We start from the raw sequence: 25,308 nt of genomic DNA on the forward strand, positions 1-25,308 counted from the left end.
GGACAATGCGACGGATTTAAGGTTATGTCAAGGTACGTCTCTTGTGAATATCAATTGATTGTTAGGTTTTCTCTTTTGAAATTACATTATGACGCATTCACATACATTATTAATACAAATACATTTTCCATGGCGAGACGATGAGGCAACCACAAGCTCTTCCACTGGTTCAAAAGGTCCACGAGGAAAAAATGCACAATATTACCGTTATTACAGAGCACGGAAGCGAGCGGAGCAGGAAAAAGAGTCGTTGAATAGAACTAGTGATCCTTCTACGACTGCTGATTCTTCTACAATTAACGTCGCAGTTTACGAAGTTTAACTTCTTCCGCGCGGAGGGACTCCACGCACTATTTTTTTTTTTTTTTTTAATATTTGCCTACCTAATTAATATTTTAAACGTTAGTTTTTAAAATTATAGCCCTTTGACACAGAATTTTTATTAAATTTATTTTTTCATACTTTTTATCTTATTATTTTGCATTAATTTAGGTCAAAATATGTGAAAAACATTATATTTAGCATTTTAATAATTTATGTTTATGAAATACAGTATGAAACACAGTTTTCTTTTTCTGCGTTTAAGTTAAAATCTTCCAAACACGGCTCACTTCCAAAAAAAAGAATTTTTCATCAAACTTGCAATTTTTTAGCATTTATTTAGGTTTAAGAGAAACAGTTATTCATCATTTAAATTCCTATCATTTAAAAATTCAAATACTGATAAATTTTTGAATATAAAAAAAATCGAACTACTCTTTTTGAATTTTAGTCTAAATATAATTCCGATAATCTAACAGATTTCTTCAGTAACTATTAGACTGTTTTTTTTTATAACTATGGCAATATATTTTAGCTTGTAATTAGAGCGTCAGAAAAAAATATATATAAAAGCAAAATCGATGTTTCATCTTCGCAAAGGGTTAAAATATGCGAATTCCTCACTCAGTTAGCCCGACTATAAAATACGAAATCTTCCCTCAGTTAGCCCAATTCTAAAAATATGAAGTCCACACTCAGCCCGACTATAAAAATACGAAATACTCACAGAATTTGTCGGGCTACGAAAGAGCACTGATAGATGCTTCAACTATTACATTTGACATCAATTTCAAAAATTGCTAACTATAAAAATATTAAAGATATAAAGTAATGCGCAACAATGTGCTTAGTACTTTTTATATGAATCTTTTACCAGTTCTTAGCTGATAACTATTTCATTCCAATCAGCTGTATTAAACAGTCACTCCTTTAAATAGGTGTTAGTGCCCAATTTCATCATTTTGTATGGTAAACCAGACTGTGTGAGAATGCAAGAAAATCCCTTATGGTAGATGGATCATGGATTAGAATCCTTTTTTTGTCGGGTTAAAAGTTGGAGGTTTTCGCGTCCATGTAACTCAATTAGCTCCATCAAAAAGGCACCAACGAATATTAGCTTGTTCCGATACTTGAACCAGGAGTTCACTTGTTTTCTGGGTTGGGCTCAAAATTAGAAGCCTACACATTGATGGAGCAGCTATTCAAAGGTGGGGATGAAATAAAAGTGTTTTGGCAAAATTATTTTTCACAAGACAAATGATCTAAGTCACCTGATTGCATTTCTGGTTCTCGAAAAAAGAACGTCAGTTTGAACTTCAATTTTGAAATTAATTAACGGTGATGTATCTCAGCTGCATATCGTTCGCTCTGCATCTGATAACAATTTTCAAGACTTTCTATATATATTAATTAACAACTTAAATTATAGACATTTGTTGGAAAGATTAAGGTTTTGAATAGGCAAACTCGTATTTGTAGTGCTTCTAAAGCGTCAAAATCCTTAATATACACCTTACCTACCTAATCTATCTAATAACTAGGATAATCCTTTAAAATGCAGAACCGAGAGTGACGTAATCAGCTATTTTTGTAATTTTCTAATTATTATATCTGGTTCTGTGATTTACACATCAACACATACATAGCTATACTTTGAACATATATCGTATCTTATTTTATCCTATTTAATCTTAATTTTATTATACCTCATTTTGTAAATTCATTCCACTAAAACTCACCTTTTACAAACAAAACCCCCAATAAGGATCAGCTTCGTGTACTGAAGTGAACAATTCAGTGCGTTGCAACATATTGTTAAAAAAATATTGAAAATATATATATTTCAATATATTGAATATTATATTGTAATCTTTGAATATATATTGTAATATATTGAATATATCTTGTAATCTTTGAATATATATTGTAATATATTGAAAATATTGTAAGCGCTTCGGTAAAAATTACCGAGCTTTTTGGTGTTCCCATAGTGCCAGAAACACGTTAAACTTAATCATATTTTGGTAGTTTTGACCAAACTTTTTTCTCAATGTAAATTTAAGCAATTTTAACTATGAAGCGCCTGATTTATTACAAATCCACAGCTATATATTTTTTTGTATAATGTGTCCTTTAGGCCGGAACTAAAATTTTAAAAGGACTTACGAAATAACAAACATTGAATTCCAAAATGGTTCAAATAATGCATTAAAAAGTAAGTGCATATAGGCAGATATCTGGTAAACAGTGCTCTGGGATATTAAGAAAGAAAACAAATAAAGCATAAATGAATATATTGGGAAAAAAAGTCCAAATTTAGATCAATTTACGAAAGCTGAAAGCCTAGCTATTATATTCAGGAGTTAAGGCAAAAACTAATCAGACTTGACTTGCATCTTGAGCCAACAAATTCATGGTTTTAAACATTTACAACTAATTTCGAAACTAAAATAATTCAAGGATTTATTTATTTACATCTTTTCAATCACACTAAACAATCATCATTTTTATGCATAAATTAATTTCTTTCCTCTGTAATTTAAAGTATATATGCGATTTAAGTGTGTTTGTTTTAGAGTATTTTTTCTGTATCATTATTTCCCCTCTGAAACGCAAAAGATTAAAGCTATTTTTTTAAATTGTTCAATGGCTTAATAGATGTAAACGTGTAATTTAATTTCGAAATTAACCTTGACCACTATCACCTATAATTGCAATAATTCCCAAACTCATACATTAACACATCGAAGATAAGAAATTTAAGAAGGCACTTCCTTCTCTACTTTAATCAGTTCACAACAATAATAATTTATACAAATACAATTTAAGAGAATCATTAGATATCGAAATCCGGTTCCGTATACATTTCCTATTTGTTTATATCCCCTTGTCCCCCTACTATTACAATGCAAGCACCTATTCTTTCAAGGCTGTTACTCGCATAAATTAAAAAGATCTAGAAGAATCCTAGATGAAACTAGTAACAGTTATTTCCAAGGAACAGTTATTTTTAAATCTGTAAAACGTATATGAGTAAATGCAAAGCAGTAATACCGTAATGAAGACATTTTTCGATTTTATGTCATTTGCTGAATTTTATTCCAGCAATGAAGAATTCTTTTCATTAACCCTTTGACACAGAATTATTATTACGCATATTTTTTTATACCTTTTTTCATTATTTTAGACAATTTTTAAGTCAAAATAAGTGAAGAAGTAAAATATTTAACAGTTATTTTTAAGTCTGTAAAACAAGTAAATGCAAAGCAAGTATTACCATAATGTAGACATTTTTCAATTTTATGTCATTTGCAGGAATTTTTTCCTGCAATGTAGAATTCTTTTCTTTAACCCTTTGACGCAGAATTATTATTACGCATATATTTTATACTTTTTTCATTATTTTAGATTAATTTAGGTCAAAATAAGTGAAAAAGTAATATATTTAACATTTATTTCTAAGGAACAGTTACTTTTAAGTCTGTAAAACAAGTAAATGCAAAGCAAGTATTACCATAATGTAGACATTTTTCAATTTTATGTCATTTGCAGGAATTTTTTCCTGCAATGTAGAATTCTTTTCCTTAACCCTTTGACGCAGAATTATTATTACGCATATATTTTATACTTTTTTCATTATTTTAGATTAATTTAGGCCAAAATAGGTGAAAAAGTAATATATTTAACAGTTATTTCCAAGGAACAGTTATTTTTAAGTCTGTAAAACAAGTAAATGCAAAGCAAGTATTACCATAATGTAGACATTTTTCAATTTTATGTCATTTGCAGAAATTTTTTCCAGCAATGTAGAATTCTTTTCTTTAGCCCTTCGACACAGAATTATTATTACACATATTTTGTTACGCATTTCTCACTATCTTAAATGAATTTAGATCAAAATAAGTGAAAAAGTAGTATATTTAACTTTTTATTAATTTCTGGTTCTAAAATACAGCATGAAACTTAAATACAGTCTTTTTCTGCGCGATAGGTAAAATCTTCTAAACACGACTCACTTCCAAACAATATTTTTTTTCAAATTTGCTCTTATTTGTAGTTATTTAAATCTAAGAAAAACTGTTATTCGTCATAAAAACGTGTTTAATTTAAAAAATCAATTATTGATAAATTTGTGATTTTCGATGAAAAACAAAAATTTAAACTACTTTTTTTAGATTTTAGTACAAATATAATTCCGGTAATCGAACGGAATTTATTAAGTAACTATTAGACTGTTGTTTTTTTTATAATTAGAAAATAAACAGACTATTTTTTTAAAATGTTTTGTAAAAGGGGTACGCCGAACTATTATTTAAAACGATTTAATTTTAAAATTGAAATTATAAGTTAAACTATTAAAGAAACGTTTATTCAAGTAAACTATTTTAGAAATGATTTAAAATATTACAAGCATAATTATTGTGCAGTTTTTAAAAACTAAAAAAATTTTAAAGTTTATTTTTATAAAAAAATAATAAGTGTCATGTTTTTAATTCTTAAGATTTTGAACTTAGTATTCATACATTTAAAACCTCATAATTTTTATTTTAATATAAATGTGTTGGCGTAATGTTATGCACCATTAAGCTCAATATAAAAAAAACATTAGAAAATAATTTTATATTATTATAAAATTGAACTGCTCTTTTAAAATGGAATAAAAAATCTTAGCAAAGATAATAAAGTAGCTACCGCTTTATACAGCTTTCGCTGAAAACTTATTACAGTGTTAATTAGCAACGCATTATCGTGCAAATCAATTTTTCTTAAAATTATATTACACGATATCAAATCTTCTATTTACCTATAATTATGGTTTCAGAAAATTCACACTGTATCAAAAAAACGTTTTCCATAATATATTGCAGTATTGTGCTATGCATCAACTATTACTTTTTATTTCTTTAAGTTGCAATTTCAATATTTCTTTTTTTCTTCGTTTTAACATGAAAATTTTATCTCGGAACCAAATGCACCAAAGGTTAACCAACAGGCTACTTAAAGTTTTTAAAATTAAATTTTTCTAAACTGAAATTTTCCGAAAATGTTAAAAATTTTAAGAATGAAAGCATGTTTAAAACTAATACGATATAGATATAGTTTGGAAAAAATACTAATTTCGCAATTTCTGTAAATTGTTGACATTTTTCCTTATTCTGAAGGGCCATTGAATATGGGATAGTAAGTTCTTAACGAACTGAGTCCTGAGCTCCAAAACCCATATGGTGAAGTGAGCGTAGTACGGTCCTCACTCTATGGTTCTCGTTGTACGATACGGTTGTCCTCAACGACTGATACCCTGATTCAGACGGTCATATTAACCAGGTTGTCAGTTTTATAGAGTTTACCGGAAATTCATAAATAGTTGCACAGTAAAAAATTCCGAATCAAATTACGATAAAAAGTAGGGGAGAGTGGGGTCAATTGTAACAGGGTACGGTTGTAACAGAGCAAATATTTCGAGTGTCGGGTTCTAGATTTGGTTCCTAGGTGGCGCACAAGGTGTATCTAATAAATTTACATGCACACCCCTGCTGGCAACCATTTTTATGAACTTTTGAAAGAGTTACATCACAAAAGATATTTTCACGCTACGTAAGTACTTTTTTTGGTATAAGAATATTATATTGTAACAAAGTAATTTTGTTTAAACAAATAAACATTAACCGAATATGTAAGTGGACACCTTAATTAACATTTCAAAAAAAGAAAGATTAGTTTTGTTAATTAACTAGCATTTTTTTTAGCAAATGAAGCTGAAATGGCGTCTTGGGGACGATTGTAACAATAAGTAAAGGGACGATTGTAACAGCTGAAAATAAATTATCTTATGTTTACAAACCATTACTTAACTCTTTAAGAACCACCAATAGTTTCCTATATCATTTTTATTATGTTGCATGTGCATTATTTTATTTGTCACCTTTCACAGCATAAATTAAAATTTTTAGCCCCTTGAAGTTAAAAGTTTAACCCTTTAGGTCTCTGCTCATTATTATTTTTACTCCTAAAATATCACTACCATTTTGATCAATGAAAAATATATCACAACTATGATAATATGTATAATTAACTATGTTTTAGTTGAATTTATGAACTGTTACAATTGACCCCGTAAGTGGGGACAATTGTAACAAGTGCACGACTGTCAAAAAATGTTAATAACTAATATAATAACATTTAAAATAAGATATTTATTTTTTTTCTCTAGTAGAGGATAGTCTACTTTACTCGTCTGTCAATTTATACTAATAATATATTAGATTTTTTGTTAGTTAAAAATAGTTAAGTAAAAAATGTTACATTTGACCCCACTCTCCCCTACTAATAGTCAGAGAGCCGATACTTTTTACGGTAAAATCTATTTTTACCAGAATATGTTGCAGAACAAAAAATCTGATATATTCGCAATTTTTGCCGTAAAACTAATGAATCCCGCTAAGAAATATTACTGTAAAAGTAACAAGTTGATATTTTATGGTAAAAATGAATTTTTCGGATGATGCACCCAAAATGCCGGTACTTCATAAAGTAATTTGATCCGGGATTTTTCTACCGTGTGGAAAAAACTAACATATGCAGTAGTGTATATAGTGAGTGTACATACGATTGTACGCAGTGAGCATTTTTATTTTAAATAAAATGTATGAATTGATAACCGATACAACATTGGTGAAACAGGTTGTATTAGAACATAAAGATTGTATGGTTGTATTAGAAAATAAAAACAATAAATATCCTTATATTTAGTCTATGGCATTTCCGTATATCATACTATTATATATCCGTCTATTATAAATTGTTGACATGTTTTGACAACAGGAAAAATAATGTTGATTTATTATGATTAAATGAAGCTTTTTTCACTTATTTCGACCATGAAATATGTCATATACGTATTTAGGATGTTACTCTATACCATGCCATCTTTTCGCAAATAATACGTTGTTTTCTGACAAAAACATGATTGTTACGTTCAATTACTATAGTCTTTAAAGAACAGTGAAATTCGAGTCGCAGAAATAAAAAGGCGTAGTTGGAAAATTGTTTCTCGCTGTATACCCGGACATCCTTGTGGCCGGATTGAAAAAAGGCTGACGGTTAAAGGTTACAAGCACACGTGGGGGGTGTTTCGGCAAGCATCATCGCTTGCATATTAAAGATGGTCAGGAGGAAGGCGTTGGTCCATCAACCGAATTCCAGACTGGTCGTAGAGGGTGGAATGTTAATAATGATATAAATTAGAAGAAACGCCAGTTAGTTATTTTTCTTGATGGAGTGGGACAGTTAAGTCTAGAAGACTGATTGTTTCTCATTTGACTCCAAGACACAGCATTGGTCAATGTTGATTAGCATAAAGGGCAATAACCAATTACAGTCAAGTATATGCTTAAATGCAGCTAATCAAATGTTGGCTTAAGGGTATGGTTTTTATATTAAAACTATTGCGTTTGTATGCGTATTTTGCATCTCATCAGAAGTAGTAACAAAAGACTTGATAGTTATTAAGGAGCTTTTCAAGCTGCTATAAAAACTTCTAGTCAACCTTAATTGGTCGTATTGCAGAATCTAAGAAAATGAATCAGCTTTAGGCTAAAAGATTCTTAAATCAAATTACCTAGGCTGCCTTTATACGATTTGTATGGATGGTTTACAGAATAAAGCTAAACGCGGGTAGTATTAGTGCGCGGAGAAAAAAAATTCTGGTAAAATTACCTCACTGGTTGGTAGTCACATTTCTGGTGAAAAACTCATAATTCTGGTTAATAAAAACAAAATAAGCGGTATTTAAACCATTCATTTGGTATATTTTTCCGTCTTTATAGTAATGGTTTGCCGAAAATTCTTATTTTTAAAGTTATAGTTCTTATTACCATTTAGTAAAAAATACCAAACTAAAAAATAAATCTAATGGAAAAAATTGATCTAAGATATCACGATAAAAGTACAAAATTTTACCATTTTATCGCATACTATGAAATCAGATTTTATTTTTAATTTTTTCTAAAATCATCACCAATACGTTTCGGTAAAAATTGTTGAGCATTATGGTGTTCCAATAGCAATTTTGCTATATTCTGATAGTTTTGACTATTTATTTTTTTTTCAGTTTGGCAAGAAAAAATATGAAGGCTTCCTGTTTACTATATCCTATTACTTTTGCCAACGAAACCAATTTCGAAGAGTTTTCTTTATCTATTACCATGTTATTTCTTTACAGACTATTTTTCTCTGACTTCTTAAACATTTAGAATGATTTCAAGTTAAGTACAAAAGACAATTTGATGTTTTTCTTAATGGTTATAACTTTCTAGAATATCGAGCCTGTTCCCACTTCATCTCGTAATGACATCTGTCAAGGGATACACCTATTATAAACTAGAATTAAGTAAAAATGTGAATATTAAAGTATTATAGATACAATATTAAAGTATTTATTAATGTTTCAAAATGTTTCATCTATAAAGAAGTCTCTATCAGTTAAAAATGCCTAAATGCTCCTTAAAAGTAGGCATACTAAAATTATTATTATAATTATTATTATTTATTTTTATTTATTTATTTTTATTTTGTTTATTTATTTTTATTTTATTTATTTATTTTTATTTATTTATTTTATTTCGTTCTTCATTTATTTATTTTTGGTGAAAAAGCTTCGAAATGCAGCATTGTTGAAATCTCTATTGCTTCATAAAAATTATTAAGTATGTAAAATCAACTGAAAAATTACTGTAAAAAACTTATTTTAATATTTTTGTTAGATTATTTTATTTAAAAAAATTGAAAAATCCTTAAAATTTAGAAATGCAATGCAAAAATAAAAAAACTGTCAAAATCTGAAATCATTTTAGGTTCCAAAATGAGAGTGTAGTTTAACAATTGTATTAATAAAATATTACTTTTATAACCTGTGTTCTTCTAGTCGGAATAAACTCTCGTTGCATGAAGAGTAACAGAGTTGTATAAAAGATTATGATGAAAAAACATTATTAAAAATGTTTAAAAAAAATTCATAACTCTACAAAAGTATTAATAATCAAAATAAAAGTTTAAACTACATGTAATAAAATATTTAGAATTACTTTACGTACTTCCAAAATTATCGATTTTAAAAAAAGGTAACCACTAGGGTTCTTTGCTATGTTGGCTTTGCTTGGTAAAAATTCAATCTATAAATTTTATAACATATTAATTAACATAAAAGCAAAAAAAAAAAAATAAGTCCTTTGGATATTTATAAATAGTTAAGTATAATTTACGACATTTCATAACAGTTTTGTATTATCATGATTTTTATTTATCTATTTTTTGCATTTTGCCAAAAGCTCGATTTTTCGCGTTTAAGAAAATGCATTTTTAAGAAAATGAACATAGTTCGAAATGCGCGTTTAAGAAAATGGACAAAACTCGATGCGAGTGTTTAAGAAAATGGACACAGCTCGACATGCATGTTTAAGAAAATGGATATAGCTCGATATGCGCATTTAAGAAAATGGAAATAGCTCGACATGCATTTTTAAGAAAATGAACATAGTTCGAAATGAGCGTTCAAGAAAATGGACTAAACTAGAGATGAGTGTTTAAGAAAATGGACACAGCTCGACATGCATTTTTAAGAAAATGGATATAGCTCTATATGCGCGTTTAAGAAAATGGACATAGCTCGACATGCATTTTTAAGAAAATGAACATAGCTCGAAATGCGTTTTTAAGAAAATAGATATAATTCAGTATATGTTTTTAATACAATGGATATAGCTCAGTATGCGTGTTCATGAAAATAATGTTTTGGACTGCGTTCATTTTCTTAAACATGCATTTTGCACTTAGTCCATTTTCTTAAACACGTATTTCGAGCCATGTTCATTTTCTAAAACAGGCTTTGAATTATATATATATATATATATAAACAATTCGTGAATGTTAGAATTCAATCAGAAATCAGAATTTGTTATTGAAACAATGCAGCTACATGAATCTCTTAAAAATTATTTGCAGTAACCTGTTTAATCACACTTTAAATCTCGCTCTCGTAACAGAATTTAAAATTTCTAAATAATTTATAGGTCGTTTAAATAAAAAAACACTTACGTTAAAAATTAAATTGAACTGTTCACAGTTGTTTATAGATATCGCAAGAAATAGCAAGATTATTAATGTTAATTTTCTATCATTTAGGATCTCCTGTATTCTGCGAAAAAGAAGGCGTAGAAGTTGAAGTTCCTTGGATTTCTTCGGATCCTTGCATTAGCTGCAAATGCCAAGCGGTATGATGACTTAACTCATTTCTATTTCTTACTTGAAATTTCCTTAAAGGCACAAAAATCTTAAACATTTTGGAAATTATTTTACAGAATTAAAAATCAATGCTGCTATTTTTATTTCAAATGGTAAAAAAATAACATCTTCTTAATTAGAACGTGAAGTAAAACTTAATTTCTCTTTTTTCTGTATTAATAAACTTTCAAACAACGATTAAATTTCGAACGCCTTTTCTTCTTTTTCATAAATTATGTTATCTTCTCTAATTAATTTTTAATTAATTATTTTTACGTACGTGTTCATAATACAGCCTATTGCATTGTGTATTTATGAATTTATTTATTATGTATTGCAGTATTAGGCATTCTTTTTTAAAACTTATTAGTCTACATAGTGCAACAGTTAGATGTAAATATTTTCCATCACACCATCTGCAGATAAGTTTTAAAACTTTTCCATGGTGTTACAGACTGATAAAGAGGTTTCTACTGCTGAACTTATGTGCACTGAGAAAAAAAAATATGGTCAAAACTATCAGAATATGGTTACATTTATCGCGTTTCTGGATCTATGAGAACAACAAAAAACTCGGTAATTTTTACCGAAGTGCTTTGGTGAGGATTTTGATAAAATTAAAAATAAAATATGGTTTTATAATAAGTGATAAAAATTGGTAAGTGTGGTAAAATTTGGCAATTTTATTATGAAACTTTGGAGCATGGCATAAAATTTATTTATTCGGTTAAAATTACCCTGCAGTTTTGTATCTTTTACTAAATGTGTGGTAATAAAAGCAGGAATCTTGAAAATCAGAATTTCCGGTAAACCATGGCCATATGAATGGAAAAACTAGCAAATCAATGGTTCAAATACCGCATATTTTGATTTTTAATAGCAGAATTGTGATTAAGTTGGAAAGATTAATTTTGAGCCCCTCTGTATTGAAAAATTATACCTTATAAATTTTTCCAAAAGTTTAAACATAATAATAAATGAGCTTTGAGCGTTTTTAAAAATATTTATTATTTTAGTTAATAAATAATAATTGACACTACACAGTAAAAAAAAAACATTACATTTGATGAATAAAAAGTATGAGTTACATTACTGTTCCAAATTTAAATGCTATTAAGCTACTTAATCTAATCTTCATATTTCTTATATGTTAAGTGCATTTAAAAGTATAGTTAATGTAACAGCTAATATTAGCGGGAAATTTCCATAACAAGCAACTTTTTTCTTACTACTACTTTATCATTTTATTTTTATAATATATTTTTGTATTATAATAAAATATTCTTTAAGTTAGTACTTCTGTCATTAATTTGATAGTAATATTTAAATTATTAAATCGCAAGTAATTAATTTATTTATCGACTTGTAAGTGGAACACATAATCATAACCGGACTTCCTTATTTGCCACAATATGTTCTAGGAAATAAATTTTAAACGACGTGATGTTGATAGTTAAAGTAAATAAACAAAATATAATTAAAAAAACGGAAAATAAAAAAATGCGTTTTCATTCATTTTATTTTAGTTGCACGCGCCAGTAAGACGTGCTATGCACGTGAAGATGGTTTCGTCACAAAATCGCCAACATTTTGTACGGTTGGAAGGAAAATGTCACAGGAATAAAAAAATATATTTTCTTGGCTCGTATCATTGAACCAGAAAATATTACCCCGATTTTTTTAAGTATGGAACACTTAACGCTTCGCCGGGAGTTGCGATCGAACATTTTTCAATGAGAGAATAAAAAGTATTGTCGAAACTACCAGAGTATGGTCAAATTTACTGTGCTTTTGACTTTATTGGAACGCCAAAAAGCTTGGTAATTTTTGTACAATTAACAGTAAAACATGGTTTTATAATAAGTGATAAATTTGATAAATGTGATAAAATTAGGTAATTCATCATGATACCTTAGAGCATGACATAAAAACTATTTATTCGGTTAAATTTGCTTTTTTAGTTTTGTATTTCTGACGTACTGTGTGGCAGTAAAAACTAGTTTTGAAAACTAGAATTTCTGATAAACCGTTACTTGTTGAACGGAAAAAATACCAAATTAATAGTTTAAATATCTTACATTTTGGTTTTATTAACCAGAATTATGCTGTTTTTTTTGTACCAGAAATGCCATTGCCATACAATCTGGTAATTTTACCAGAATTAATAATTTTATTTACTACTTTTGTTAACTTTTTTGATACAGTACAGAACCCGTTATCCAGAAATCCGAAAACCGAAAAACCAAAAAACCGGAACGAAGTTCGATAAATTTTCCCACCATTTAAAAAAAAAAAAATTTTTTTTCCTCATAAGATTTTTGGATTTTTCGTTCTTTTTTTAAAGATGTTTACCTTACCATCATTTTGGAAATAATCATTAGTGTATTACTTCATCGTTTTTTCTTCTTTTTAAGATTATTTCCAATTTTTTTTTTAGTTGGGTTTAACAATAAAAAAACGGCTTTTTGTAGCGATTCAGAAAACCGGAAAAATCAGTTGTCCGGAATATCGATGGTCCCGATCGTTCCGGATAATCGGTTCCCTACTGTACCATATTTGCTATGTATTTTTCTCATTTCAATAGTATTTAAGTTTTTGTTTGGTGATTTTTCTTTGGAAATGTTTTTACCCTTGCCGTTTATTTTAAATTATATTTCTACTTTTTTATTTTAATTATTTATTTTTTTATTATTTTTTGATGAAGCGAGCTGAAAGATTGATCTTATGAAAATTTAGTTACTATGTTTCGGAATAAAATTTAGAAAAAAAAAGAATTTTAATGAAAATACGAGTTTTATTTTTTTTAAATAAATTTCGATAAAATATTTCTCAATAAAAACTCAAATAAATGTCAATAAAAGCTGAAATAAATGTCAATAAAACTAAAATAAATGTAAATAAAAACAAATAAAATTCAATAAAAATCAAAATAAATGTCAAATTTCTTTTAATTATTTTCTATTATAAACTTTAAAAAGCCATTTAAAAAATTTTGAATTATTAAAAATATAAGCATAGACAATTGATTTTATTAAAAATAGAAAGAAAAAATAACGAAAGAAAGAAAAAAGAACTTTTTCCCGGGAAGCAAAACATGAAACAGACTTAAGTATTCTATGTAGATTTGAATTTAGATTTTATTTTTCTATTCAACTTTAAAAGAACTAGTGAAATACTAAATAGTCAGGAAATGATTCGTTGCCAATAAAAAAATTGATAACTGAAGTATATAAGTAATATTTCTGTTCTATTTAAAATACATTTCTTCAGCACCAATTCGCGATCGCAACGAACTATAGGGGGCGTTGTTGTATGAGACGCTTACCTGCGATTTCTATATGAACCGTCATTCAGTTACTCTGGAGACGTCGTTAATGTAGCGTGTAGCATTGCAACGTTCCTTCTTTAATGTGGCTTATTAAATTTAAAAAAGAAAAATGCTTGATCTTCTTTCTTGTACAACCGAAAACAAAATGGTATCTCTTTTTATTAGAGAAGGAATATCCAAAACACATCGGAAAAATATTTGTACATTAACAGAAAAAAATATGTATATTCTTATAAGAGTTAAAACCTAATGCCCGAGAAATAGTATTACTAAATTTAATGATATAACATGAAAGGCCCATTTAAACTTTACATTCTATAGTTTTAAGAATCATATTAGTTCAAAAATTAAAATGAACAAAAAGTATACATAAGCCTCATAATTTTATGAAATTTAATTTTGTAAACAACGTTTTTTGACAACAATTTTTATCAAAAAATTTCAAGTTTCAATAAAAATCATTATTTAGAAACTAAGAAACGTAAAATAAAGAATGCTGACGAAACAAAAAAAAAAAAAAAAAAAAACAATTCTTTTTTGTCGCCATTTTTAGTGCTACGAATATTCGTCTTTGGGATTTGCCAAAAACAAAACAAGATGCAATTTTATTTTTTCAGGAGGGAAATATTTTACCGAAAAAACGAAAATGTACCAATTCCCACAACATAAAACTTTATCTTGGCAAACGTACGTTTTGGAAATGTTATTTCATTTGGAATCTTATTCATCAGAGTTCATATGGCGATATGATTGTTTTGAATCTATGCTAAACTCTATATCGGCTCATTTTCCACCGAAATCCAATTAACTATTTTGATTTTAAATAAAGTGTTTTATTTTATGAACTGTCGCAAAAATTTTAAGTGTAGATTGGCGGCACTTAAAAACCGCCAAATCTGTAGCGGCGGTGGCGTTAATACGTCGTAAGTACCGAATTTTTATTCCATACTTTTCTGAATCATATTATTTCAAACATTGGAATATACAAGAAGTATACATAAACACATAATGTTATACCATTTAATTTTTCAAAAGTATTTTGAGAACAATTTTTATCAAAAAATTATAAACTAAAAAACGGAAAATAAAGAATTCTTAGGATAAAAAAAACGATTTTAAGAATTATTAACATTGAAATAAAAACTTTCATATTGTTTCTTTTTTTATTATTCTTATAGTTCTTAATCAGACGTAAAAAACCATTCTGTAGAGAACCATCATCAAATGAAAAAAAAATATTTACAAGCAAATTTTTTATTGTAAAAATCATTGCACTTACCTGATTTATGATTCCCGGAGAATTCCAAAATGATAAGTTCCTTGTTTGAAAACTTTATTCTCAAATAATAGATACATAGTTTATACCTTCATTACTTTTAGATAACATACTACACAGCAAAATTTTATAATTGATATGAATTTGAATATGTAGCTAAAAACAGAATAGCTGAATTCTAGTTGAACTTATTCTTTCAAAATTAAAAAAAACTTACCAAGAAAACGATTTAAATTAATTAAGAATCAGCACAAATGGCACTATTTCAAGTAACTTGGATAATTTTTTATTGTTGTTTTCCGAATTATATGGATACAGAAATATATACTATTCTATAACGAAGAAGAATATGCTATAACTATTACAATTCTGTATGTTCTGAATTCATATTTATTCACTGGAATGACGAAAGCAATGTTGACTTCACTTTAATTCGTAATGAATTGAAGACAGAAGAAATGCATTTTACCTTAATACACACATCTGTAACAGTATCCGAAATCGGAAGTCATCAGTTGCAAGTTTGTTGATAATAGAAATTAAAAATTATTGAGGAATTTTTCTTCAAATGTTTGGCGTGTTCTGTTCCTGAAAGATTTACTAATATTCTGGAGATTTTTTTCAAGTTCTTCGGCCTTTTCCTTAGGGAAATTTTGTTTCTTATTTGCTGCTAAAAAATGGCGTCTGATTCAGTCAATGACTTTGATGGAACTAAATGAAAACGTGATAAATTAATGTCCGATATTTACAGGCTCCCGCTAGACGGCGTACTCGAGCGTTGCGATCGCGAATAAGAGTTTCAATTCTTTTAAGATTCAAACGACATAGTCAAGCAATTTTTAAGTTTCAACAAATAATTAACGTTCCGCTTTTGGACATTAAATATGGAATGTCAGCAATTTAGTTAGAAAAAAAATAGGATCTTTCAAAGAAAAGCTGTTTTTTTTTATTGATACTGAAGTAAATATTTCAAGATAATAAAGCCTAGTTAAAGCATTAAAGCAAACACTATAACGTACGACGGTTACATTTTTGACAAGATGTTACGGATTAGATTCCTTGGAATTAGTCTGTAACTCAGATTAGAATTTTAATCAAAATTGATAATTCGTGAGAAATATTTAGCTATAAATGTTTAATTTTACTGCGGCTAATTTTTTTATACTTGTCAGAGTATGGAATGGCAAGTTGAATATTCAAATAAAGTGAAAACGATTTTTTTTTCTTAAAAAAAAAACAGTTAGTTCTTTTTCATATATGATGATCGTCTGCTGTATTAAAATAAAGAAGAGTTCAAGTGTGATTGGAAGAATATAGAATTTTTAAAAAAAAGGCGCTCCAGTTCTCATTTGTTGACAGATTTCACCTTTCCTTCACACATGTTTAAACACTCGGGGAATGTTTGATTTTCCTTGAAGTGGCCACTACATCTCACAAGAACAGTTGTTTGTAAAAGAAAAGAAATATGGAAATAAAATTAGCAACCCCCTTTTGCCCCTAACGTCCTCAATGAATGCCGCCCGTTGATCCTCAATTAGAGCCGAAGGGAATAAAAATTCCAAACTTAGAATAACAGCCATTTATAACCACGAAGATATTTTATAAAAGAAAAATTTAAATCATGCATGATGTTCTGTAAATAAGGATTTTTAGAATCCTTATCAAATAAGAAAACAAGAAAAAAATATTCGCATAGATTGCAAATTAATATTTAAGCGAGGGGGAAAAAACGCTATTGAAAGATGATTGCTTGAAACGCCCTTCAATTTTCAACCTCCAATTAAACGTGCTTTGATGTTTATTACATCTTCTGCTGCATTTTGTCAAATTTCGTTAGTGTTTTTGTTTTTACTTCTTGTAATTCTTCCTACTCATATTCTTCCGAAATTTAAAAAAAAAATAATAATAAAAGAAAATTCAGAACTTAAATAAGCAATCAAAAAGAAAAATACAAATATTAAAAGGCTCAAAAAGTTTAAGACTTTTTTGAAAATTTTCAATTGGTTGCGCCATTGTTGCTTAAAAATTCTTTCATTCTTTCTTTCAAAATTCTTTAGCTTCAAATGGTACAAAATAAAGGACAAAAAAAATTAACAAGTTATTTTTTAAAAGGAGTCTGAAATTTCTTAAAATATACGTATCAAAATTAAATACATTTTTTCATAAATTTAAAATTTAAAATAAAATAAACAATGATAATGAGAAAAACGAGTGTTAAGTGGTTTGAAAGTTTAAGTTATTATTGAAATTCGCCAATGAATTACGTCATTGTTTGCTCTTACTGTTTGTTTAAAAATTCTTTTATTCTTTCTAATTTTAAATTCCTTTATTTGAAAAGAAAAAAATTAGAGATAATATTTAAAAAAAACTAACACTCTTTAAATTACGTAAGAACTTGCATTAACATAATTAGCGAAATCGTGCATATTCTTCTAAAATTAGATTAAAGTAACATAAACCATAAAACTTTGGAAGAACATATTTGGAAACTTTGGAAGAAAGGTTAGAAAAGTTTTAGATCATTAAAAGATTTGTCAATGAAGTCCTTATTTGTTCTTACTTTCAATTAATGATAGAATTAAAAATTTCTACATTCTTACTTTCAAAATTGTTTTATTTCAAATGAAAAAAAAAGAAGAAGAATATTTTAAGAATATTCAGATTTTATTTTTTAAACCACTTTCGCTGTAACATAAGTGTCGAAATTGTGTATATTCTTTCAAAATTAAATCAAAGTAAAATAAACAATCAAAACGAAAGGAACAAACATTTTAGATCATTTAAAGATTTATCAATGAATTACGCCATTGTTAGTTGCTGCTTTTCTTCCTTCAATAGCATTACACAAAATGCCGAGGAACTATTCAATAAGATGTGAGCAAAGATGGCTTCCTAACAGAAGACCTTCTTTTAAAACGGATCTTCACTTTGATTATGGACATTTTCAAGTATGTGGATTCAGAAGTTTGCCGGGGATTTTTTTTTTTTAACTTTATTTTCATTTCGTGTATTGAATGTTCTTTGTTTAATTTTTACGAGAGGCTTAAAGCTGTCTTACGTAGTAAAGGCGGACTATCTAGGGTTGTAAATTTAATAAATATTTGAATGTTTGGCGCAAATTTTGATCATTTTTATCTTGCTTCTTCATTTTAAGTAATGCAAAATTTCCATTTTATCGAAAATTAAACGTTTGGAAACTCCTGAAAAGATTTGGGAGTACATACATTTCGATAATTACTGTAGTAAATGTTTTTATCTATAAAATAACAGAATATAGAAATTATTATTACGTGCTCAAATAAAAATGTAATCGTTATTAGTAAGATTAGTACTGCACATGATTTATCAAAATATCAGTTTATACTCTGAGAAAAAAAGTATGGTCAAAACTACCAGAATATGGTAACATTTACCGTGTTTCTGGGAATATCAAAAAATTCGTTGATTTACCAAAACGTTTTGGTAACAGTTTCGGAAAAATTAATAATAAAATATGGTTTTATAATATGTGATAAAATTTGATAAATGTGGTAAAATTTACTTATTATATGATGATACCTTAGAGAATGGCATACAAATAATTTATTTTGTGAAATTTATTTTCTAGCTTTGTATTTTTTACTAAATGTGTGGTAATAATAACTAGAATTTTAAAAAACAGAATTTCTGGTAAATCGTTATTATATGAACGGAACAATTACCAAATGAATGATTTAAGTACCGTATATTTTGGTATATATATCTCTGGTATATAAATACCTATTAGTATATATATATATACCTTTTGGTATATAGATACCTTTAAAATCCACACAATATTTAAATAAGTGTTCCAAAACACTAAAACAAGTAACTGATAGCATATTGCTCAAATCGGCATCTGAAATTTATAAAGCAAAATGGCTTAGGTTACCATAGGATTGTATTTAAATTCATAGAATTGATAAATAATAAAATATCGTTATTTTAACTCTCCATAAGTTAATATGGTAGAAGTAGAATTTTTTTACATATATCTTTTAATATAGTAAGGTGTCTGTCGGGAGATTTTTCTACTATTTTTTATAGAATGTTTTTCAGTAACTTATCACTTTGTAGCCAAATTCAATAAATGGTATAGTAGTTATTATAATTAACGAAAAAGTTATAGCTATATACTGGGAAACCACTCAAGGTGACAATCCTTGTAAGTTAAGTATTTGCCTAAGTCGACCTCTTTGCAAGAACCGACTATGTAATAAAAGATATATACTATGTAATAAAAGAGTGCAAACTTTTTGTAACCTGACCACCTGTCTATGTTGTATGTTGACCACTGAAATAAATCAAGTTTTTTTTTTAAAATAATATTGAATGCTCTTCTAAATACTCGATAAGTTGACCAGAAAAAACTTTGTTAGGCAATTTTTCTATGCTGCATGAGAATTGCACTGAATTGGTAAAATAGTACCAAAATCTAACTTAAATCATTTTGTAAGTTGATCAAATTGGAAAACTTCTAAAGGTTTTTAAGCTAGTAAGGTTAACATTAAATTTATAAGGCAAATTATGATTCATTTTAGTAATTAATCTCATTTTTTAAGAAGTGGGTAAATTTGCTGATTAAAATTTTAAAGTCATGTCAAAATATAAGTGCTTTTTTTATTTTAATTTAATTAGTACTGTATTAGAAATATATTGATAACTTGATGTATATATAGATAGGAATGAAATGTTATAAGAAATGATAGAATACAATGACACATCTCTTCTATTAGTTGACCACCTATCTAAGTTGACCTTTACACAGGTTTCACTGCATAGGGACTGTCAGAAAATTTTATCGTAGTCGGAAAAAATTTACCGTTTTCTTATTTTTTTGCTTATGCTTTTATAAATTACCACGTACTTTGTCACCTTGTTACTACTAATTTACTACTAATAAGTTTTCAGGAGCATATATTTAAATATTGTTTTGAGTTTTATTATCAGAAATTATAGTTATACTTAAAATTTACCACTATTAACCTGAGATTTTCCTTAACCCTTTGAAGCAGATGGGATACCAATGCCTCTAACGCTCTAATTACAAGCAAAAATAATTTTTCGTATTTTTTAATTATAAAAGCCGTCCAATAGTTATTAAAATATCCGTTTAATTATCGAAATTATATTTTTACTAAATTATAAAATCCAAAAAAAAAAGTTTTTAAAAAAAAAATTTTTTTATTATTCATTTTTTAAAAAAATTATCAATAATGATAATTTTAATTTGTAAATTAAAGAAATTTCAATGGTGAATAACTGTTTCTTTTAGATTTAAATAACTTCAAATTTAAAAAATTATAATTTGGAAGTGAGCCGTGTTTTCAATGACATTATCGTTAACCTTTAACCGAGAAAAAAACACCTGTGTTTTATTTCTTGCTGTATTTTACTACCATAAATTATTAAAATGCTAAATATAGTATTTTTCACTTATTTTGACCTAAATTAATATTAAATAATAAAAAAATAAGAAAAATATGTTTAATAAAAATTATGCGTCGAAGCGTTAAACTCCAACATAATAACTGTTTCTTCCTACTGGGATTTGTATAAATTATTCATATACGTTAAGTATTAGGTTACGCTAACCTTTACTTCACTGATCTAGATTAGAGAAAAAAAATTTCAATAAATTTGAAATAATTGGAAGGATACCTCGCCAAATGTTGGTAAGCTGACAAATCCACTACATGAAATAAAAAAAGAAGAAGAAAAAATGATGTGTACGGTATGTATTTTTGACGTCATGAGAGAAGTGGCCACTTGGAACAGCGTTCTGTGGCCTCTGAATACATGTGTGGTGTCCATTCATTCAAATTCTTCCGACGCTGAAGGAGGATGAAGATCACTGCCGTATCTCATTCAATGCTTTTCAGCGCCTTTCAGCCTGTAATTCTAAAGCACAAAATTTGATCTTGCATGATTCTGAATTATAAATTTTTTTTTCACTTAAAGTGAAAGGTAACGAAGCAAAATTTATTCGTTTCACAATATGCTGTAATTTTAATGCACAAAATTTGATCTTACGTGATTTAAAATTTTTTTTCACTTGTAAGTGAAAGGTAACGAAACAAAATTTATTCGTTTCACAATATGCTGTAATTCTGCAACACAAAATTTGATCGTGCGTGATTTAGAATTTTAAATTTATTTCTACTTTCAGTCAAAGGTAAAGAAACAAATTTAATTTCTTTCACGATTTGCTGTAATTCTAAAGCACGAAATTTGATCTTGCGCAATTTTGAATTTTAAATTTTTATTTCCATTTTAAGTGAAAGGTAACAAAACAAAATTCATTCGTTTCACAATTTGCTGTAATTCTAAATCACAAAATTTTATTTTTCGTGATTTTCAATTTCTTTCCACTTGTAAGTGAAAGGTAACGAAACAAAATTCATTCGTTTCACAATTTGCTGTAATTCTAAATCACAAAATTTGATCTTTCGTGATTTTCAATTTCTTTCCACTTATAAGTGAAATGTAATGAAACAAAATTCATTCGTTTCACAATTTGCTGTAATGCTATAGCACAAAATTTGATCTTTCGTGATTTTTAGTTTTTTTTTTTCACTTGTAAGTGAAAGGTAAGGTTATCCTAACCTTAAAATAAGGTATTTTTAAAAAATAATGTTTCACCAGTTTCAACGCTATTTCGATTCACTCTATAATGAATTTGCTCCAAATCAGATGAGTTTCTCAAAATTTCTCCAAAAACATCTTGGAATTGCTAATATAGCTGATAAATTTAATTTTACATCATGGGAAAATTAGTTGTAGAGCTTTAAAAAATTAATTTTGAAGTACTATAGAAGTTTTCGGAGCAATATGATGATAATCCAGATTTTTTCTAAAGGCAACAATTTATATTAAACTATTCCTTTGTGTTGTTTCCCAAACAAGTGTTTTACAAGTCTCTTGAATTCCTCATATCTAACAGCCTTTCTGGTAACCATGGTGTTTTTAACCAATCACGCTCCTGAATAATTTTGATAATATCTTCTCCCGAAGCTCTGGAATTCTAAATAAAATAAAAATAGTTTATGCAAATGGCCTCAAATTCATCAAATCATTTTCTCGAATTACTCCAAAAGTTAAAAACTGTTACCTCATAATGATTCAAAATCTCAGAAAATTACTGCTCCATGTTGCTTAAAACTACAAAACACCTAATCACATAATTATAATTGAAACTAAAAAAAAATGAACCACCATATTCACAGTGGCGGATCCAGCGTGGGGGGGGGGGGCATAGGGNTCACGGGGGGGGGGTCATAGGGGTCTTGACCCCCCCCCCCAAATTGAAAAAATAATAAAAATAATAGTTTTTTTTAAAAGTTTACAAAAGAAATAAAATATTTAAAAAATTATTTAAGGGGCATATACACCTAGGTAGGTCGGAAATTTTTTTTTTCATCTAATCGATTTTTTTCGCTTTATTATTTAAATATTTTGAATACTTGAATTATTTATGTATTATTTATTATGAAAAAAATAAATGAGAAGACTTGCATTAAAAACCCCAGTTTTTTTTTAAAAAAATATTTAAAAAAATTCTTTTTTATGAAAAAATTAATAGTGGGGGGGGGATCTGAGTCTATGACCCCCCCCCCTCAGGAAAAATTTCTGGATCCGCCCCTGCACATTCATATGTAAATAAAAAATAAAAATGAGGAAGAAAAACTATATTTTAGGCACACGTTCTTATTCCGATTTCACAACTCCATTTAAAAAATTCGTTTATATAGACCAAATAAACTAACAAAAGTGAAATCTACAAATCTTTCATGGCCTCACTTTTACAAGCGATAGAATAAAGTGGACAAATTTTTATTTAAGCTTGTTTCTTGTTTTATTTCTTCATTATTTAAGAGCCATTAAGGAGCAAGGCTTTTTAGAAAGAAAAAAAGAACAAAGAGGTTTATTGAGCACTTTTACCCTCTGACCCCAATGTTCGGAATTCTAAACATTTGCACGTTTAAAGAAACTGGGAGTTATATGGATTCGATAAAATTGCCGTCATCTCTTCAATAAGGATATACAATGTAGGAGAATAGGGGTATTCACCCGATTTTTAAGAAATCGGGTGTTTATTTTAAGGAAACATTTATGTCTGAGATTTATTAATAGTTTAGATATTTTAATTCGATGCGGTTGATTGATGTTTATATCGCTGTCATGTTATCTGTTTATTTATTGAATTGCTTGGATCGCCGCGAAATAAAAAGCAAGCTTTGTGATGTTATTAGCGCCATAATTTTTAAATGTTGATTGTTGGTTTTAGCTGTTGTGAAACGCGGAGTCTGTTAAAAGATTCTTACAATTGGCTTTTTATGCTTGATGTAACAAATTAAAGTTTGGTCTTAAGGTTAAAAGGGCAAAAGGGATAAAAAAAAAGAGCATTAGGAAGTATATGAAAAAGAACTGAATAAAGTGAGCAAGTTAAATTGCGAATCAAATCACAGATAGAAGCAGAGAATCGATGCATCGAATTGGGAATCAAATTATTGATTGAAATCGTAACGGATTCATGGTTATTTTTTAATTTTAACTGCTATTGTTAAAAGATTGTTACGTATAGTTTTGTTCTCTTTATACTTACTAATACAAATTTGAGTTTTATTCTACAGTAAAATAGTAAGCAGTTAGGAAAATTAAATTATCACATTGGATTGAACATGTTTGTGAATTTAACATGTGTTTAAATGTTTGTGAATTGAATCCAAAGTAAAAACAGAGAATCAATCACTCAAATGATGAACTGAAATGTAAATTGTGAATTGAATTCAAAATAAAAACAGAGAATCAATCACTCAAATGATGAACTGAAATGTTAGGAAAATTAAATTATCACATTGGATTGACCATGTTTGTGAAGGAACATGTGTTCAAATGTTTGTGAATTGAATCCAAAATAAAAACAGAGAATCAATCACTCAAATGATGAACTGAAATGTTAGGAAAATTAAATTATAACGTTGGATTGAATATGTTTGTGAAGGAATATGTGTTCAAATGTTTGTGAATTGAATCCAAAATAAAAACAGAGAATCAATCACTCAAATGATGAACTGAAATGTTAGGAAAATTGTGAATTGAATTCAAAATAAAAACAGAGAATCAATCGCTCAAATGATGAACTGAAATGTTAGGAAAATTAAATTATCACATTGGATTGAACATGTTTGTGAAGGAGCATATGTTCAAATGTTTGTGAATTGAATCCAAAATAAAAACAGAGAATCAATCACTCAAATGATGAACTGAAATATTAGGAAAATTGTGAATTGAATTCAAAATAAAAACAGGGAATCAATCACTCAAATGATGAACTGAAATGTTAGGAAAATTAAATTATCACATTGGATTGAACATGTTTGTGAATGAACATGTGTTCAAACGTTTGTGAATTGGATCCAAAATAGAAACAGAGAATCAATCCCTCAAATGATGAACTGAATCCCGTTTGGAGACAAGTTATTTAAATCAGATCAGTGTCAGAAGGAATCAGTAGATATTATTCGAATCGATATTTTAGCTTGACGTGAGGGATTGTTGCTTATACCGATATCATATTATTTGTTTAGTTATTTAATATAAAATGGCCTGAACTGTTTTAAAATAAAAAGCAGACAATTTAGTGTTATACTTATCATGATTGCAATGCTGGTTGTTAGTTTTATTTGTGTACTAGCCGCTTAAGGCGGCCAGCTGTCGGCCACGCTAAAGGTTTTCACAAATAAAGCTTTTTAAAACATAGCAGGAAATCTAAAGATTTGTGGACAATTAAAGTGTTCCTGTCCTGCAATTTTGTCTTCATATCCAGTTCTGCTGCAGATGTGTTATAGCTCTTGAGGATGTTTGAAGATGTAACTTTGCTATGTAACCTAAGATCTATGGTAACCTAACCTATAATATAACAGGAAAAATATACTTGAGGGTGTCCCTTGGCGAAATTGGCGACTTATGTTTGGCGCCATACTTGTTTGCCCGGAACGCCGTGGTAACCCACAAACAGGACATTTATATCTATTACTAATTAAACCGTCATTCAGACACCAGTCAATCACTGTTTTTTTTT

The 25,308-nt window shown here is 28.0% G+C and overlaps 1 protein-coding gene across 1 annotated transcript in view; it reads left to right on the forward strand.

Annotated features, from left to right (window-relative positions):
* The window catches only part of LOC107448655 (BMP-binding endothelial regulator protein), a 153,212-nt gene that overhangs the window by 66,617 nt on the left and 61,287 nt on the right, over nt 1-25,308 (forward strand). The window contains exon 2 of the mRNA XM_016063957.3: nt 10,501-10,589. Within this exon, the coding sequence (XP_015919443.1) occupies nt 10,501-10,589 (89 nt within the window). The remainder of the gene's footprint in view (nt 1-10,500; nt 10,590-25,308) is intronic.

The sequence above is a fragment of the Parasteatoda tepidariorum genome, chromosome 6, assembly GCF_043381705.1.
Source record: "Parasteatoda tepidariorum isolate YZ-2023 chromosome 6, CAS_Ptep_4.0, whole genome shotgun sequence".
NCBI classification, from domain to species: Eukaryota; Metazoa; Arthropoda; class Arachnida; order Araneae; family Theridiidae; genus Parasteatoda; species Parasteatoda tepidariorum.